Consider the following 17,526-nt stretch of genomic DNA (forward strand, 5'->3'; position numbering starts at 1 on the left):
CTTCTCGAAGAGTTGTTCAGAGGACTGTTTTACTGTATATGATCTTTGACTATCAAAAGCAGAATTAAATATAACAAACCCAGAGCGATAGAAGAGCTTCACTCCTTCCCAGGGAAAGTGCAAGGCATAAAACACTGAGCCAGAGGTACACGGATTAGTCTTTGACAACATAACATCTTTTTGAAGTCTGTCCCTAGAGAACTACATGGACTTCTAAGACTGTCAAAGGCAATGTGGCAGAGAGCATTTAAGGCAGACTTTAAATTTGAAAAAGGTGTTTGATTGAACCTTTTCCCATAGAGAGGTTGAATCTCCCCAGTATGTTTTTCACTGGGGCCTGTATTTAGAAGTTAGAAATAATAGACTCTTGAAAGCCTTTATCACCAAGTGCCATAACCAGATAAAATGCCTGGCTCTTTGCCAGTCACTCAGTTTAAAAGAATACATCACTGACTGAAAATCATTTTCATGAGCACAGTCTTTGGGAAAATCTCAGTACCCTTAAACCTTTCAGTTCAAATCTAGATTGGTTTCTTTTTTCCAAGTCAATAGTTCTTTTAGAGTGTAGTGAAAATTATCTTGACACAGGAGTAAACTGTATGAGTCCACACGGACTTAAACTTTGTAGAAGAATTCATTTTAAAGTCTAACACTCATGGCACAAAGGAATTCAAATTGTAAACCCATTATCATGAAAATCGGCTGCCTTTTTTGACCCTTCCTCCAAAAAAAGGTTTTTGTTTTGGGTCAACACAAGGCAAGATACATTCTTCACAACACTAAAGTGTGTCTGTCTGTACATCCATCCTTTACTCTGTGCACGTGGGAGTTGCTGCCAGAGGACAGAAGGCTCATTTTTCCATTCCTGCATGCACAGAGATTGGTACCAGCAGCCTATGAACTAGACTCCACTTAAATCCTGACTGATGGCATTCTGCCTCCAGCCAGCCTTCAACTCTTTAAACAGGTCAGCCAGTGTTTGTAACTTTCCCAGGGTGAACTGCTTGCCAAGTCCTTGGCACTCCCTTCTCTGGAAAAAAGTATGTCCAAAGGGTACTTAGTTATCCTTTGCTAAAAAGTTTTTTGCTGTTGTTTCTGGGTTACAGATTCGGCCATACGTTTCTAAACAGCCCCTGTAAAATTGAGAAAAGAAAAAAATAAGTTCATACTTGGGTCAACTTGAAATAATACAGTGTAAAGTTCATGACAATGAACTTCTGAAGTTTAGTTAGTGCTAAGTTGGGGAGAGATTGCTGGAGTGTAATTTACATAGGATTAGGGATGCATTTCTCTGTGCCAAATGCCTATTTGGGTGCCTCTTATTTGCAGAACTGAATGAATGGTAACCTGTGTGGTGGTGATGGGAGGGCCTAGCTAGAGATTTTCTCTGCCCAGGTTAACCTTACATGGGTATTAGAGTAACTGGGATTCTGTAGTTTCGTTTCTTAAGAGGAGTTGTTGCCCTTTCCCTGTTGTACTTTTAATCTGATCCGCACAAAGGTGTTTGACGTATCACTTTCCTCAATTACAAGGTTCTCTAATCTCCCAAACAATAAGCATAATCAGTCATGCCTGGATAAAACACGGTAAAAGAAAATGCTAGTAAGTTAGGAAAAGTATTGGTTAATAATTGTTATTTGTGAGTTTTGTACCCAAGACAAAAGATTAACTGGGAAATTAAGAATAAAATTTATGGGCATCTGTCTAGTCTACAACTTGGCCCAGACCTTTTTTCCTTAGTTTCTTTATCCGAGAGAATCTAGGACTTTATACAGAATATAAGAACATTAGTATTTAAAGAAATTAATGGATAGGTATATTGCTTGTTTCCTATATTAAGCAGTAATCCTGTCCCACAGGCTATGAACAACACCCACTTGAGCCTTTTTTATGACTTCCAGATTAATTTAGCCTTTTGGCCTCCTTTGTCATAGTCTGAATTAGGTAGCATAACTGTCTTCTCGGCTATTCTAAGGAAGCTATTTATGAATAGCAGATGGGGTAGGATAGGCCAAGGAAAGTAAGAATGCATAGAGCCCGGATGTGTCATCGTGTTACCGAATTCCTGGCAATAATTAGAGCATATTTTGAGTCCTGCTAGAAACTGAAACGTTCCAAGTGACCCCTGAATGCTTAAACCAGGCAATGTGGAGGTATGTGTTATTCCTACCTGACTTGTCATTTGACACACTCTAAGTTTTCTTAAGCCATTAGTATTGTTAGGAGCAACAACAGTGCAGACACCACTCTTGGACCCTCAAGGATCACCTTGGGACTGAGTCTCCGTTCCACCTGCCTGAGAAGTGGGAGCGTTAGCCTGTCCCAGGCTCTTGGGTAGCATAGCCCTTTAAAAAAAGAGATCCGTTTTCCATCTGTCATGGGTGAGCACAATTCGAATATTGTCCCAAGCTGTTGTTCTGCTTTTCCCTGTTCAGTGAAATTTCCCCTGAGCAACACCTGCCCTCCCCACCATCCCCTTTGCCAGCGTCAGTTAAGAGCAGGGCGCCAGCAAGAACTGACTTATAGGTGGAGAGCTCTCCGGCGAGGCTGATCCGCAGCTGCTCCAGCTCTTTGTTCTTCTGCTGCTGGAGTTGCAGGCCGCTCCTCAACTGCCTCTGTCGCTCTTCCATTTCCTCCAGCTGTTCCTGCAGCGGGAAGGCCAAGAACGTCTCTAATGAACAGAACAGTAAAACAACGAACACTGTCAGTTACAGTTGATAAAGCACTTTGTTACACATGGTTTAACCTTCACACCAGTGCTGAGGTTGAGAAACAAGTTCAAAGAGGCGTTTGGACAGAGCCATCCTGTTTTTGCCGATGAGGACCTGACAGGAGTCTCGTCTGTACCTGCAGAGGACTGTTTAATAGAATCCTGCAGAGGGTGGGTGGGTGCTCAGAGGATTTTTGTTTGTTTTGCAGTGTTAAGTGTGGGGGAGGATTTTGGTCCTCTCATCGGTGTGCTGAGAGTTTTATGGACCTCTGGCTCTGTGCAGGTTTGTTTCTGTTAGGATAATCCTTTTTTATATCATCCTGCGACTTAAAACAATTTAACTTAAACCAAGTCTTTGGGCCCCCAGCTGGCTCAGTCTGTGGAACATGTGATTCTTGATCTTGGGGTTCTAAGTTCGAGCCCCGTGTTGGGCATGGAGCTTACTTTAAAAAGACAAAAATAAATCAATTCTTTGTAAGCAATTATTAACTAATTCCAGAAGAGTTCAACTACTAGAAGTCCAGTCGTTCACAGGAAAACAGTAAATACAAGTTTCGTATTTGAACCTCCTTCAACTCCAAGATAGCGCTACCTGGTACTTAACTGTAACATCCTATGCAAATAGGGGCTTTATTAGGATGTTGGCTGTCATAATTGTTAATTTCCTATATCCTGTACTCATTACACTAAAAGACTGAATTCATTCCAAAGTGCTAAGTTGGAAGATGAAGAAGCAATGCCCTGGAGGCCCTCAGGAGCCTTAAGATAACTGTTTCCCATTATGCCAAACCCAGACAGGATATGTTCTATAAACTGTCTTTGCCTCGAATTAATGCCTGAGGAGTGAGGTAAGGAAGATGTCAGCAAGTCTGTCTCTGGCATAGTTGCTAGCTGGCGTGGATCCTTGGGAAGCATGAGGGAGACGGGAAGGGAAGGTTGAAGTCAGAACGTCTATTTTAAAGGGGTAATGACTTCACCTCAGATTTTGAAGAATAAGAAGATAGGAATCCAGTTTGGGTACATGCTGTTACTAGAAGGATCTAAATAATTGGTTCTCTGAGCCATCTTTGGTGGGCCTGTAGCACAGCAATCTGTGGCGTTTGATACTCGCTGAATCCCGACTTCCACCACCCTTATCGAAAGGCCTTTTTTTAGTGCCTTAGCCATACTCTGGCACCACACAGAGATGCAGCCGTACAATCTAAGCTGTCCTCTGAAGGGAAGCATCTGCATACCTCTGTGCCCCAATTTCCCAAGCCTCCCTGAGATCACCAGCAAACCTGTATTTTGGCGAGGCGTTAAAGTACACGCTTGGGAAGGCAATCTGTACCATGAGTGATAAATTGACAGGAACGATGTCACAGAAGGAAGTAAATATTGCTATAGTGACTGGCATTAAAGACATCCAGTCTCAATGCTGTGTAACACCAACTAGATTCGCTTTCCAAAAACTGCTTTATCATCTCAGTCTTTCAAAGGCTTTCCACCTCATTAGTCTGGCATTCAGACCCCCTCTGGTTTGACCCCTACCTCTAACTGGAACAAATGTTATTCTTCCATACAAACTCTTTGCTCTATCCTGCACTGTGTTGGTATGGATGCCACTACGGGCCTCATGTGGCTCTCGAGTACTAGAAATAGGGTCTGTCACCTAGACAGCATCTGCTGTGTTGTCACTATCTTTTTTATTCATGTCTAACTCCCAGTCCGATTGTAGGTTTCTGTCTTAACACCCTACCCACAATGCTTGATGTGAAATATGTAGACAGTAGACATTCCATAGTTCAGCATAAGTGACCTCCCAATTTCAGCTAAAAATCTCGACAACATTCTCAGCAAGTTCCTCGTACCACCTACTACACCAGTCACCAAATCCTACCCAAATATTTTACTTCACGTATCTTACATTATCTCTCCCTCATGAGTGGTCTTTCCAGGCTCTTTAATTCATCGCACACACTGTTTTTAAGAGCATGTACGTACGTATGTGCCAGGCACCGTTGCAAGGGCTTCACAAACATTACCTAGCTCATCCACTGCACCAGCCCTGTGCTGTGTATTATTACTAATCCCGGTACACATGTGAGGGACTGCAGTCACAGGTTAAGTAATTTGTCCAAAGTTTCCCAGTTAGAAGTGGTAGAGCCAGGGGTGCCTGGCTGGCTCAGTGGGAAGAGCCGCTCAAGTGGCTCTTGATCTCAGGGTCATGAGTTTGAGCCCCATGTTGGGTATAGAAATTAGTGAAACAAAACTTTAAAAAAGAAGTGGTAGAGCCAGGATTTGCCACTGGCTTAGAGCTCATGCTCTACAGCTCACTTTGCTGCCATCCTATCTAATGGCTCATCAGTGGTCCTCAAACTTCTCCCTGAAATCCCAGGAGGAGGCCATATTGAAGTGCCCTTGCCACAGAAAGTGGCTCCTTGCTTTTACCTTTCCATGTAAGATTATGTTTGGGGAAAAGGGTCTGTGGCTTTGGAGAAAACCTTTTTTTGAAAACCACTGACTGAATACATACAAAACCCTTTACAGTCTGGTCCCAGTCCACCTCTCCAGCCACATCTGTCTACTGCTTACATAAGATTCAACTACACTGAGCTCACTTCCCTTAACAATGTCTTTTTGTCTTTCCACGCTTTTGTGTAAGCTGTTCCTCTGCCTGGAATGCCTTTCCCTTGTCTACCCAATGAATGTATTCAAGGCTCAGCTCAAACACCTTGTGAAGTTGAATGTGAACTTGAGCTAGATTGCACAAGGTCAGAATCCTCCTTCCATCATTTCCTAGCCATATAACCCTAAACAAATGACTTAATTTCTCTGTCTCATCTCTCCTCATTTTTCTGGTGACCAATGACTAATTCATACCTATGTCACAGACAGGTGAGGAGTAAATGAATTAATACATGTAAAGAAATAAAAATACATGCCAGCTATTGTTAATCATGAAATTTCCCCTGTGCTTCCCCCAGGCAGGGGTAATTATATCTACTTCACTGGTACAATGCCTTGTTCCTACAACTATCACAGTGTTATTAGATTGAAGAATATTAATTTCATTGATTCTAAGGCTTTCACATTTTAACATCTCAGGTCAGGGTGCATCTTAAAATCAAGTGTCTTAGGGGCGCCTGGGTGGCCTAGTTGGTAAGTTAAGCATCTGCCTTCAGCTCAGGTCGTGATCTCAGGGTCCTGGGATCAGGTCCCACATGGGGCTCCCTGCTCAGTGGGAAGCCTGCTTCTCTTCCCTTTGCCCCCTGCCCACACTCTTCCTCCTGCTCTCTCTCTCTCTCAAATAAGTAAAATCTTGAAAATCAAGTGTCTTAGATTTTATGAAATGTATTCATTTTATCCAGTATCCTTCCTGGACTATAAATACTGACTATAAACTATATATCCCCGCCCCCATTTCTCATCTCCTCTCTTCTGCCAGTACCTAGCTCACTGCCTGCCACATGGTAAGTAGGCACTAGGAAAGTATTTGTTGAATGAACAGATAATGGCGATGAAAGAGGCAGAGTTTACAACCACAAGAGTGAAGGGTACCCTTGAAAAGTAGTCCAGTGCCGTAAGTGACCTTTGGCAGTCCAGGATGCCATTTCAGAAAGAAGAATTTGCTCACTTAGACCTTGATTCCCACTTTATGGTACAGCAGTAGGAGACATTTCATCAAGAGTGTTTTTCATAAAATGATTTTTGGGAAGCTGCACTGACCATCAGATCTGAAACAAACCCAGTTCAGAGATGAAAATCACCGTAGGAGGGTGGGGGAGGGTGGGAAATTGTACAACCCTCATTTTGTGTCAGAAAACTCCCCCAGAGGGGGCGCCTGGGTGGCTCAGTCGGTTGGGTTGGGTGCCTGATTCTTGGTTTTGGCTCAGGTGATGATCTCAGGGTCGCGAGATCGAACCCCGAGTCTGGCTCTGCACTCAGCACAGAGCCTGTTTGTCCCTCTCCCTCTGCTCCTCTCCCTGCTCATACACTCTCTCCCAAATCTTTAAAAAACAAAAAAGCACCCCCAGAGGATTCCGTGTTGGTGGCACCACTGTCCCAGTTGGCCTTGCCTGAGGTCTCAACACCCCCGGTGACTTCTCACCTCTACCTTCTTTAGTCGGTGGCCACATTTATCCTGCATTTGTTCTTGAATCCCTCCCCTTCCTCGTATTCCCACTACCATTTTTTCCTCTTACCTATCATAGCTTCCTCATTAGTCCCCTAGCTTCTAGGTCTTCGGCCCATTTTTGCACACTGCCACCAGTACTTTTTCTAAAAGCAGAGAGGCAGTCTTGTTACTCCCTTAAATCAAATACCTTTACTGATATAGCCGTCTGCTGAAGGAAATCCACATTCCCTACTCTGGATTTCAGACCACCCAACCTGCCTTTGCAGTTCAAATCACCTTTCAGGTTTTTTGGTTGTTTTTTTTTTTTAAGATTTTATTTATTTATTAGAGAGAGGGGGAGACACACACACACATATATATATATATGTACATGAGTGGGAGGAGGGGCAGAGGGAGAAGCAGACTCCCCACTGAGCAAGGAGCCTGACAGGGAGCTCAATCCCAGGACTGCAGAATCATGACCTGAGCCACTGTGGCACCCCAGCTTTCAGTTTTTCACCTCTCACATGGAGCCAAGTCACTATATATTTTGCATATCTTGTTTTAAATATATCAAAATTACTTTCACCTATTTCTTACTGTTTCAATGTGGCTACTAGAAAGTTTAAAATTCTGTATGTGTCTTGCCTACTTCTTTTGGACAGCACTGGTCTAGATCTTGCCTAAACTTCAATACCCAACTCAAATAACACCTGTTCTTCTATGAAGTGTTCTGTGACTTAACCGATGACTAAAATAATTTCATTATCCTATAACACTCTTATCTTCACCTCTCTTAAATCCCACATGCTACTTTCTCCCCCTGGGTTACAAATATTAATGTCTGTGTGAGTACAAGCTGTTAAGGATAGTATTTATTAAAAAATAAATAAATAAAACTCTTTCACTAGATTGTGAACCAATAAAAAAGCAGTGGGGGAGAGGATTGAGGGTCGTACACCATATATTCACTATTAGGACCAAAAACCCCATTGTTGTCATAATACAAGCTACAGAAAGCGTGACAACATCTTGAATGAAGTGAATGCAGCCATTTTCAACAGAGGATCTGTTCCTTGTAGGATGTATCAGAATCTCTGGAGGGACGTAAGCTTTTTAAGTTTATCAAACAAAGGAATGTGTGTTTCAAAAGATGAAAATACTGCTCTGAGGGGCTTTCAGAGTGGTCAGTGATGCTTACATCAGCATTAAACTGATGTGTCCTCTGAGCTGGAGTGGCAGAAATAAGTAAACCATACTCCCTTCTGAAAGCTCACAGTCTGTGGGAGAGACAGACAAAATTGTGTTTTCAACTTAGTGTTTATATCCCACTCTGTCTATAAAGAGATTGGGGGCGCCTGGGTGGCTCAGTCGGTTAGGCGTCTGCGTTCAGCTCAGGTCATGATCCCAGAGTGCTGGGATGGAGTCCCACATCTGGTCAGTAGAGAGCCTACTTCTCCCTCTGCCTGCAGCTCCCTCTGCTTGTGCGTGCTCTCTCTCTCAGTCTCTCTGACAAGCAAATAAGTAAAATCTTAAAAAAAAAAAAAAAAAACTGATTCAGACTTAATCAGAAGTAACTCAAATGCAAGTGAAATGGTGACAACACCCAAAAAAGAAAATGAGGAATAGAGCTTTACAGATTTCATCCCAGTTGTGTGTGTTTTTAAGAAATCTCTATACCGGGGCACCTGGGTGGCTCAGTGGGTTAAAGCCTCTGCCTTTGGCTCCGGTCATGATTCCAGGGTCCTGGGGTCCTGGGATCCCGCATCGGGCTCTCTGCTCTGTGGGGAGCCTGCTTCCTCCTCTCTCTGCCTAGCTGTGATGTCTGTCTGCAAATAAATAAATAAAATCTTAAAAAAAAAAATCTCTATACCCAGTGTAGGGCTCAAACTCACAACCTTGAGATGGAGAGTCGTGTGCCCTACCAAACAGAGCCCGCCAAGTGTCCCTCATCCCAGTTTTACAAGTGGGAAGCTTCAGGCAGAGTTGGGACAGGTAGGACCCGAGGGGGGAGTACAGAGGGAGGGAGAGAAGGAACATCCCGCCTAGCCTCTGCCCCTCCTGCTCTCTCTACCCAAGCCCGATTCCGTTAGGCGGGAAGTGCACTGGAATATCAGGGTCAGACAGACCAGCGCACTGAGCCTGTCTCATCTTTGAAAGCGCCAATACTTGACTCGGAAAATTAACGAGAGGACTGAGTGTCGGGGTGCTGCACGCACTAGGGGTGCAGACAGCTTCCAGCCCCTAGCCCGGGCCTGCCTCAGCGCAGTGAAGACTGGATGGAGCAGGGAAGGGAGCGGCCACCCGGGGGAGGAAGCCGTACATCCCCCTGCGGGAGAGGCGCCTGCAAGGCCACTGATCGGGTCATCGGTTCCCGCCCCGGGCTAACGAGCTGCACTTCTCGGGGTGCCCGGGGGGCCTACCCGGTATTGCTGCACCTCCTCGTCCCGCTTCTGCCTCACGAGCGTGATCTGGTCCTCCAGGTTCCTGTTCTGCAGCTGCAGCTGCCGGGCCTCTGCCTGCAGGGGTCTCAGGGCCTCCTTCATCTCCTGGATCTCCGCCTGGGTCTTCTGCAGGGCTTTGGCCGCCGCCTCCTTCCTCTCCAGGAGGCGCAGCAGCTGAGGCTCGTACTCCTCCTCCAGGCCCTGGCGGCTCTCCGCCATGAGGTTCTCAAACTGGGCGGAGAGCCGCCGGCTCTCCTGCAGAAAGTGCCCGTCGCTCTGGCTTGGCGGCACTTCCAGCTGTTGCCGCAACTGCTCCTTCTGCTTCTGGTAGGCCTCGCGGAGCCCGGCCAGTTCCTCGGAGAGCTGGGCTGCCCGGGCGGTCAGCGCCTCCCGCAGCTCGGCGAACTGGGCCACGTCCTGCCGGCGGCACTCCAGCTGGTACTGGTAGGCCACACACTCCTTGGTCACCTTGAAGAGCCTCTGCTTGACCAGCCTGATCTCCTCCCTCAGCCCGTCCCTCTCCAGCTCGGCTTGGGCGTGCCGCTTGTAGGCCGCCTGGATGTCCTCATGGACCCGCTGCACCTCCTGCAGGGCCGGTTCCCGGAGCAACACCAGCTCGTGGATGAGCTGGTCCCGCTCCTCTTCCAGCTGGGCCACGGCTTGCACGCACTGCTGGAAACGCTGCTCCAGCAGTTCCAGGTCCTCTATGCTCAGGCTCTCGGTGCTGGGACTCAGCCCGGCGCTGAGGCCCTCCTCAGGGCTGGGTTTCTCCTCACTCGTGACCGTCTCTCCCCCATCACCGGTCTGCTCCGGGCTTGCGCTCTTTTCCGGCTTCTCGAGTTCTTCCACACAGAGGATCTCCTCTGGCTTCACAGGCTCGTCTACATGCGGGGCCTCACCTGGCTGCCTGGTCTCCTCAATGTACAGGGTTTCCTCAGGCTGCTCCGTCTCTTCCACACACAGTATCTCGTCTAGCTCATCCAGGTCACCTGTGTCCCCCAGGTAGAGAATGTCCTCTAAGTTTAAGGTCCCCTTCAAAGACAGAGTCACTTCTGGGTCCAGAGTCCCGGCCTCATGGGGGGATTCCAAGCTCTCCTCTTCAAGAGGAGAAGTGGCTTCTGCGCTTGTCTCCCTGCAAGAGAAATGACTTAAAGTGAGAGGACAGCCACCATCCTAGGATGGTTGGCAACGGCAACCATTAGGGTTATATCCATATCCGGTTCCCACATCTCAGAGAGCACTTGTCTGCTCCCTCCCATCAGTCTGTCCCCCTCCACGCATAGCTCAGGTCCCCCGACAACACCCCTGTGATGTCAGTGTTTAGACCTTCAAGGCCAAGAAACTCACACCTGAGCCACCACTATTTGTTCCACTGTCATAAGAAAATTCTAGTGCTGAAGTAAAACCTTCTCTGCGATTTTTTTTTTAATTTATTTTAGGGGCGCCTGGCTGGTTTAGTCGGTTAAGCATGACCTGCCTTCAGCTCAGGTCATGATCCCAGGGTCCTGGGATTAAGCCCCCTTGTCAGGCTCCCTGCTCCCTCTGCCTGCTGCTCCCCCTGCTTGTACTCTCTGTCAAATAAATGGTCTTTAGGGAAAAAAAAAAAAAGATTTATTTGTTTTAGAGAGATAGTGAGGATGGTGGGAGGGACAGAAGGAGGAGAGAGAAACTCAAGCAGACTCCATGCAGAGCCCAGAGCCCAACTCAGGCTCGATCTCACAACCCTGAAGTCACACCCAAAGCAGAAACCAAGAGTCAAACATTTAACCAACTGCACCACCCAGGAAATGCTTGTCTGCAATTTTTACCTAGGCTTGATTCCTCTTTCTAGAATCAGACAAACCCACCTCCTTTCCCGTGTAAGTTCTTTAGACACCTAAAGAAAACGAACATCTTTTGATTATTCCATGCATGCCAAAATGTCCAGTGCCCTCCTCATTTGGGTCACTTCCTTTTGACTAGGCTCCAAATTGTCGCTGTCCCTTGGGGATGGGTTTTGGAAACAGCACCCGGGTGTGTTCTGAGCAGTAAATCTCTGGACACTATACTCCTATTGCTAAAGGCCAGTATAGAACAGCTCTATCATATCGTTGGCAAATACTGAGTTTGACTAAAAGCCTTAAGAAGTCTTCACACACACACACACACACACACACACACACACACACACACACACAAGATTTTTCCACACCAAGTGCCTTTAAATCACTCTCTTGTTCCTGTAAAACTTCATTCATCTTCTTGGGGCATCAGGGTGGCTCAGTCGGTTAGGCATCTGACTCTTCATTTTGGCTCAAGTCATGATCTCAGGATGGTGGAATTGAGCCCCACCCCCGTCCGGCTCTTCTCTGGGCATGGAGCCTGCTTGAGATTGTCTCTCTCTCTCCCTCTGCCCCTTCTAACCTCCCCTGCACCCCCCCCACTCCCACGCACTCCAAAACAAAACACAACAAAATGAAACAAAATTTCATCTTGTTAGGATTGGCCGCTCCTCTGGTCTGTCAAAGATTCTTTTTTTTTTTTTTTTTTAGATTTTATTTATTTATTTATTTATTTATTTATTTATTTTTAAAGATTTTATTTATTTATTTATTTGACAGAGAGAGATCACAAGCAGGCAGAGAGGCAGGCAGAGAGAGAGGCCGAGAGAGGCAGAGAGAGAGGCAGAGAGAGAGGAGGAAGCAGGCTCCCTGCTGAGCAGAGAGCCCGATGTGGGGCTCGATCCCAGGACTTCGAGATCATGACCTGAGCCGAAGGCAGCGGCTCAACCCACTGAGCCACCCAGGCGCCCCTATTTATTTATTTTACAGACACAGCGAGAGAGGGAACATAAGCACGGGGAGTGGGAGAGGGAGAAGCAGTCTCCCTGACAAGCAGGGAGCCTCATGTGGGGCTCGATCCCAGGACCTTGGGATCATGACCTAGGGTGGAAGGCAGTCGCCCAACAACTGAGCCACCCAGGCGCCCCCGTCAAAGACTCTTGAATTCAGATTCTGTGATTCTGGCTGAGAAGCTCCTTAACCCAGCTGTCGGCTCCCTGCTAGCTTAACCAGTGCCTCTTACGGAAGAGCCTCCTGTTTCTTTGGCCTTCAGATGGCTTTGGTCCTTCCTGTTTCAACTGCATTTTACCTACCTTGGATCTCTAAGCAATTTTTTGAAAATATAAAATACCATGGAAATAACAACAATAAATGACACTTATGAAGGTCTTACATGTGCCAGGCTGTGTTCTGAATGGTTTATGTTTATCAACTCAGTTAATCCTCATAACATTTGTATGAGGTAATTGTATTTATTTTCCCCATTTTACAGATCGGGAAAATGAAGTTTAAAGAGATTAAGTAGTTTGCTCAAGGGAACTCAGATACCCCATGGGCACCAGTTAGAAGACAGTCTAAATCTGAGTATCGTTTTCAAGAAAGCTACCTTAGCTATAATGTATAAATGAAAAGCCCCTGTATCAAATAATTTCTCTGTCTTGGGGCGCCTGGGTGGCTCAGTGGGTTAAAGCCTCTGCCTTCGGCTCAGGTCATGATCCCAGAGTCCTGGGATGGAGCCCTGCATCGGGCTCTCTGCTCAGCAGGGAGCCTACTTCCTCCCTTCTCTCTTTCTGCCTACTTGTGATCTTGTCAAATAAATAAAATCTTTAAAAAAATAATAATAATAATTTCTCTGTCTTGAAAAAGCCTACTTGTGGGGTGTCTAAGTGGCTCAGTCAGTTAAGCATCTGCCTTTGGCTCAGGTCACGATCCTGAGGTCCTGGGATCAAGTCCCAAATTGGGCTCCTTACTCAACAGGGAGCCTGCTTCTCCCTCTGCCTACTGCTCCCCCTGCTTGTGCGTGCTCTCTCTTTCTGACAAATAAATACTAAAATCTTTAAAGATTACTTAAAAATAAAATCTTAAAATAAAAGACAAGCCTACTTATGTCCAGGTTTTAAGCTCTATATCTTAGCTCCAAGTTCCCACTACAGATTATTTTTATTCTAAGAGTTGATCTATTTATTTTGAGAGAGAGAGAGAGCATGGGCAAGTAGGGAGAGGAACAGAGGCAGAGGGAGAGAGAGAGTCTCAAGCAGAATCCACGCTGAGCACAGAGACCGACGCGGGGCTCGATCTCACAACCATGAGATCATGACCTGAGCTGAAATCAAGAGTCAGATGCTTAACCGACTACACCACCCAGGCGCCCCCAGATTTCTTCTAAATCGTTGTGTATTCTGTCCTCCTCTCTAGCACCCCAGGAATCCTTGTCTTCCCATTCTGTGTCTCATGGTGGTCCTTGGGAAACCACCAGTGTGGCTTCACCAGGCCCCCGATGTCACTGGCCTCCCAGAACCCAACACCTGCACTGAAACCTAAAGCTTGGAGACAGCCCCAAGCGTCACCTGGTTTGTCCCAGGGTGTTGTTTAGATCTCTTCACCTGGTGTCATCTGGTATCTCAAGCTACCCAGCTCCCCGGGCTCGCTAACCCCGTGTTCTCCAGCGCAGAGAAGCGCAGCCTCATACAGCAGGTGGGTGAGGCAAAGAATCCTTAAGCAGGGCGCCTGGGTGGCTCAGTGAGTTAATAAGCCTCTGCCTTCGGCTCAGGTCATGATCTCAGGGTTCTGGGATCGAGTCCCGCATCGGGCTCTCTGCTCAGCAGGGAGCCCGCTTCCCCCTCTCTCTCTGCCTGTCTCTCTGCCTGCTTGTGATCTCTCTCTCTCTGTCAAATAAATAAATAGAATCTTAAAAAAAAAAAAAAGAATCCTTAAGCAGCTCTTTCCCTCCCTCACAGAGCCAACTCGCTGAGAACTAACTGATCTCAGAAAGTCTCCAGTCTCTGTCCCCTCCTCATCCCCTTGCCAGGGCCCTACTGCAAGTCATCCCCTCGCATGCCGGCACTCCCATGCCCACCTTCCAACGGGCTTTCTTCCTTCTCACGCCAATCCATTCTCTACAGCGCCACAGCTTGCTCGAACATAGCCTTGCCGCCCCACTTCACGCACACACAACCCACTGCCCAGCATCGATTCAGAGCCCTTGACGATGTGGCCCCCACATACCTTCACAGCCTCAACTCACTCCACTCCCCACGACCCACCCCGTGCTTGACAATCCAGAATATGCTCTAACACTTTCACACCTCCTACTCCCAGCCCACTGTGTCTAACGGATCCAGCTGAGAAAATACAGCGCGTCGTACATCATCTGATTAGCGAACAGTCCTGCGCTACCGGGAAAGGTAGCGCTCCTAGGTGCCCGGAATGCTGCACCTGCTCAGCCAGCCAGCCCCCCTCCGATCCTCAGAAGAGCCCCCACTTTCCTAGCAGACGGCCCCCCGCACGCTCCTGCTGAGTGATCTCCCCTGGAATGATGGGACGGCGCTCAAGGCAGGATTCCAAGTCTTTCACACAAATAGTCATGTATGTGATGCTCATCTTTTACCTCCATTTTGCACATGAGGAAACCGAAGCCCCAAGCAAAGAACTCACTCGAAGTTCCACCACTTGTGAGCGAGTGGCGGAGCCTGGAAAAGATGGCATCCAGCTCCAAGGCTGGACGGAGCTCCCGTTGACCCCTCTGTACCCAGAACAGGCAAGATTCTAAAACAGGCGCAACAGGGGCACCTGGGTGGCTCAGTCCTTAAGCATCTGCTTTGGCTCAGGTCATGATCCCAGGATCCTGGGACTGAGCCACGCATCTGGCTCCCCGCTCAGCAAGAAGCCTACTTCTCCTTCTCCCACTTTCCCTGCTTGTGTTCCCTCTCTCGCTGTGTCTCTCTGTCAAATAAATAAATAAAATATTTAAAACAAAACAAAACAAAACAGGTGCAACAGCTACAGCAGGTCTAATGGAGCTTACCGATCAAAATAGACTTATTTACCTGCTCGTATGTGTCTACTCGTCCTTGGAGCCCTGCTCAAACTGCGTCTCTCCTGCGAAGTATTTCGCAGACAAGCCATTATCCCATTCTCAAGGCTCTCTGTGTGCAGCTCATCTTTGCACCTAATGCTCTGTGTTATAGCAGTGAGTGTGGCGTGTCCCCTGAGAGTCTATTTCCTAAGGACAAGTAGTATTCATTCCCTGTGGACCCCAGGGTGGGGCTCTGTAGAGGGAAGGCAGGCAGAAGCCTGCTGGGATCCAAAGAGGAAACTTGCCCAAGGTCAAGTGGCCTGGCCAGACATGGAACCCCGTCCCCCTGACTCCTAGGCAGCACTGTTACCCCATGCACTGTGGTTGCCTCCCTCACCACCCCCACCCCAGCGCCTGGCCGCTGCTAGACGCTGCCCTCACTCAGCTAGCTGCCTCTCTCTAAGGAGCTGGGGAAAAGGAGAGAGTATGGGCAGAGGCTTAAGGCCTGAGGAGCCCACTCAGCTGGGACCCTTGACCTCAGGCTTCCTTAGACCCCAAGCAGCCTGCCCCTGCCAGCCCCTGCGGGTCCTAGAGAACTCCAAAGGCTCCCAGCTCTGCATCAGTGCCGTGGCCAGGAGTGTCTGTGGCACAGTGCGGGCAGGAGTTGGCGTGTATCTGCCTGTGTGTGAACCTGAATGTGTACACGGCAATACAGGTGATTGTATGGGTAAAACCACACTCCGGTGGGTGCTGTGTGGGACACTGAAGGAGGGCACGGCGTGTGTATTTGGACCTCTACCTTCTCAGGGCTATAGTCGGACCTGGGGCAGAAATCCTCCATATTGGCCCCAAATCCCTGAGCCACAGGCCCTTTCCCCCTGAGCAGTGGTTATGGGGCAGTGTGGATGACTGGGGGAAGGCCTCCCCTCCAGGGCCCCCAGGCCGCTGCCAGGACCCCCCTACTGGTCTGGGAGGGGCGACCCTCCCCACCCCGACCTCACCCCCATCCCAGGCCTCAAACAGGAGAGAGGGAGCCGCCAGAACAGACTCCTAACTCCCAGCTGGCAGCCGCCCAGCCTTGCACCAAGTCCCTTCCACACAGCGAATTCAGCAACCGGAGGCCTCCGTCTCCAGTTGCATTTGGGGTGAGGTATCAAGGAAAGCGGGGAGCGAGCGTCCTCGGCCAGTCTGGCCCAGTGGCATTTGATGGTTGATGCCCACCAGTCCGAAAGGGTTTCTTCTCACCCAGCCCCGGGAGGAGGAGTGGGCACTATAAAAAGCCACGGACAAACGGAGGTGCGGGGACCCCGGGCCTCCCCGGTCTCCCCTCGGCCGGTGGCTCCGCCCGATGCCAGGGCCACACCCCGGCTGGCCCACCACCCCCAGCCAGGACAGAAGGTGCTAGCGGGGGGGTGGGGGGCTCATCCAGCGCCCCCTCCCCACGGGACGGCCACGCGGGCCCTGCACTGTCCTACCTCGCGGCCTGGGCTGCGCCGTCCCCGCCGTGCCGGGGCTCCGGGCTTGCCATGGCTGCGCGACCCCGAGCTGGGCGACCGCGTTATTAATAGCCCGCCCCGCGGGCCGCTTGCTCCGCGCCCGCGCCCGCCGCACTGGCAGCTGCCGCCGACACCGGATCCCGCCCGCCCCGGGCCGGGCGCGCCCACTTGGCCCCAGCTCCCCGCCCGCGGGAGGAGCGTGCAGGCCGTGCGGCCTGGGGCGGGGGCGGGGGCAGGGGTGGGGGGTGGCCGATCGGCGTCTCCCAAACCGGCCGGCCCCGAGATCTTCCCGAACCTTCTTTCTCTCACCCTTTCTTTCCAAGAGTCCAGTTGCGGGGGCGGGGGGTAGGGTGGCTCTGCGGGCCCCGGAGAGCACTTCCCCCGCCCGGCCGGCGGGGGCAGGGCTCGGGACCTGGGGGACTGAGAGGCACCCAGCACTCCAGCGCGCTCAGGTCGGCGCCCTGCGATCCCCACCCGCGCGGGTGGGGGTGTGTATGGGGGGAGAGGCCGGAGCGCCCTGTCCCCCGCAGCTGTCTTAAGGGCTGGGGGGGCGGGGTCACGGCCACACCCCGTGCGTTTGGGGACAGTCGGAAGCCTGTTGCCGGAGTTAGGGAAGGGCTATGGGTTTAAGCCTATAAGGTCGAGTCCAGATTTAACACCGAGGGCCACCCCCATGCTGCGAGATTTCCTGGAGTCTCTCCTCCTGCGCCACCTGTCACCCCGACCCAGCCCCGCTTTTGTCCCCTCCAAGGCATGCCCCCTCCCCCAAGGCCTTAGCCCATTAGAGTCAGGGTCAAATTTCAACACTGATGTCTTTCTCCCTAAGCCAGAAGCTGCCGGCCCCATCCCAGACCTGGGCCTCGGGCATTCTCCTTCTGATGCCTTTTTCCACTTAACCCCTCTGTCTGGGGAGGTCTTTGACTCAATCACAGAAGAATGCTCTCT

At 49.4% G+C, this 17,526-nt stretch overlaps 1 protein-coding gene across 4 annotated transcripts; it reads right to left on the reverse strand.

Moving 5' to 3' along the window:
- Nucleotides 1–15: 15 nt before the first annotated feature.
- Nucleotides 16–16,690, reverse strand: SYNC (syncoilin, intermediate filament protein). 4 transcript variants are annotated; one of them, XM_032877090.1, is made up of 5 exons: nucleotides 16,561–16,690; nucleotides 9,230–10,382; nucleotides 2,521–2,645; nucleotides 2,269–2,345; nucleotides 16–1,133 (listed from the first exon to the last, which is right to left on the reverse strand). In XM_032877090.1, the coding sequence occupies exons 1-5, from the start codon at nucleotides 16,611–16,613 to the stop codon at nucleotides 1,123–1,125; spliced, it is 1,419 nt and encodes a 472-aa protein (XP_032732981.1). In that variant the 5' UTR covers nucleotides 16,614–16,690; the 3' UTR covers nucleotides 16–1,122. The 4 variants fall into 4 exon arrangements, 3 of the variants coding, with proteins under 3 accessions (XP_032732981.1, XP_032732982.1, XP_032732980.1); XM_032877091.1 differs by lacking the exon at nucleotides 2,269–2,345; XR_004384976.1 differs by having other exon boundaries at nucleotides 1,091–1,133; nucleotides 2,269–2,645.
- Nucleotides 16,691–17,526: the final 836 nt, after the last annotated feature.

Source organism: Lontra canadensis, unplaced genomic scaffold, assembly GCF_010015895.1.
Source record: "Lontra canadensis isolate GAN:19392208 unplaced genomic scaffold, GSC_riverotter_1.0 scaffold60, whole genome shotgun sequence".
NCBI lineage: Eukaryota > Metazoa > Chordata > Mammalia > Carnivora > Mustelidae > Lontra > Lontra canadensis.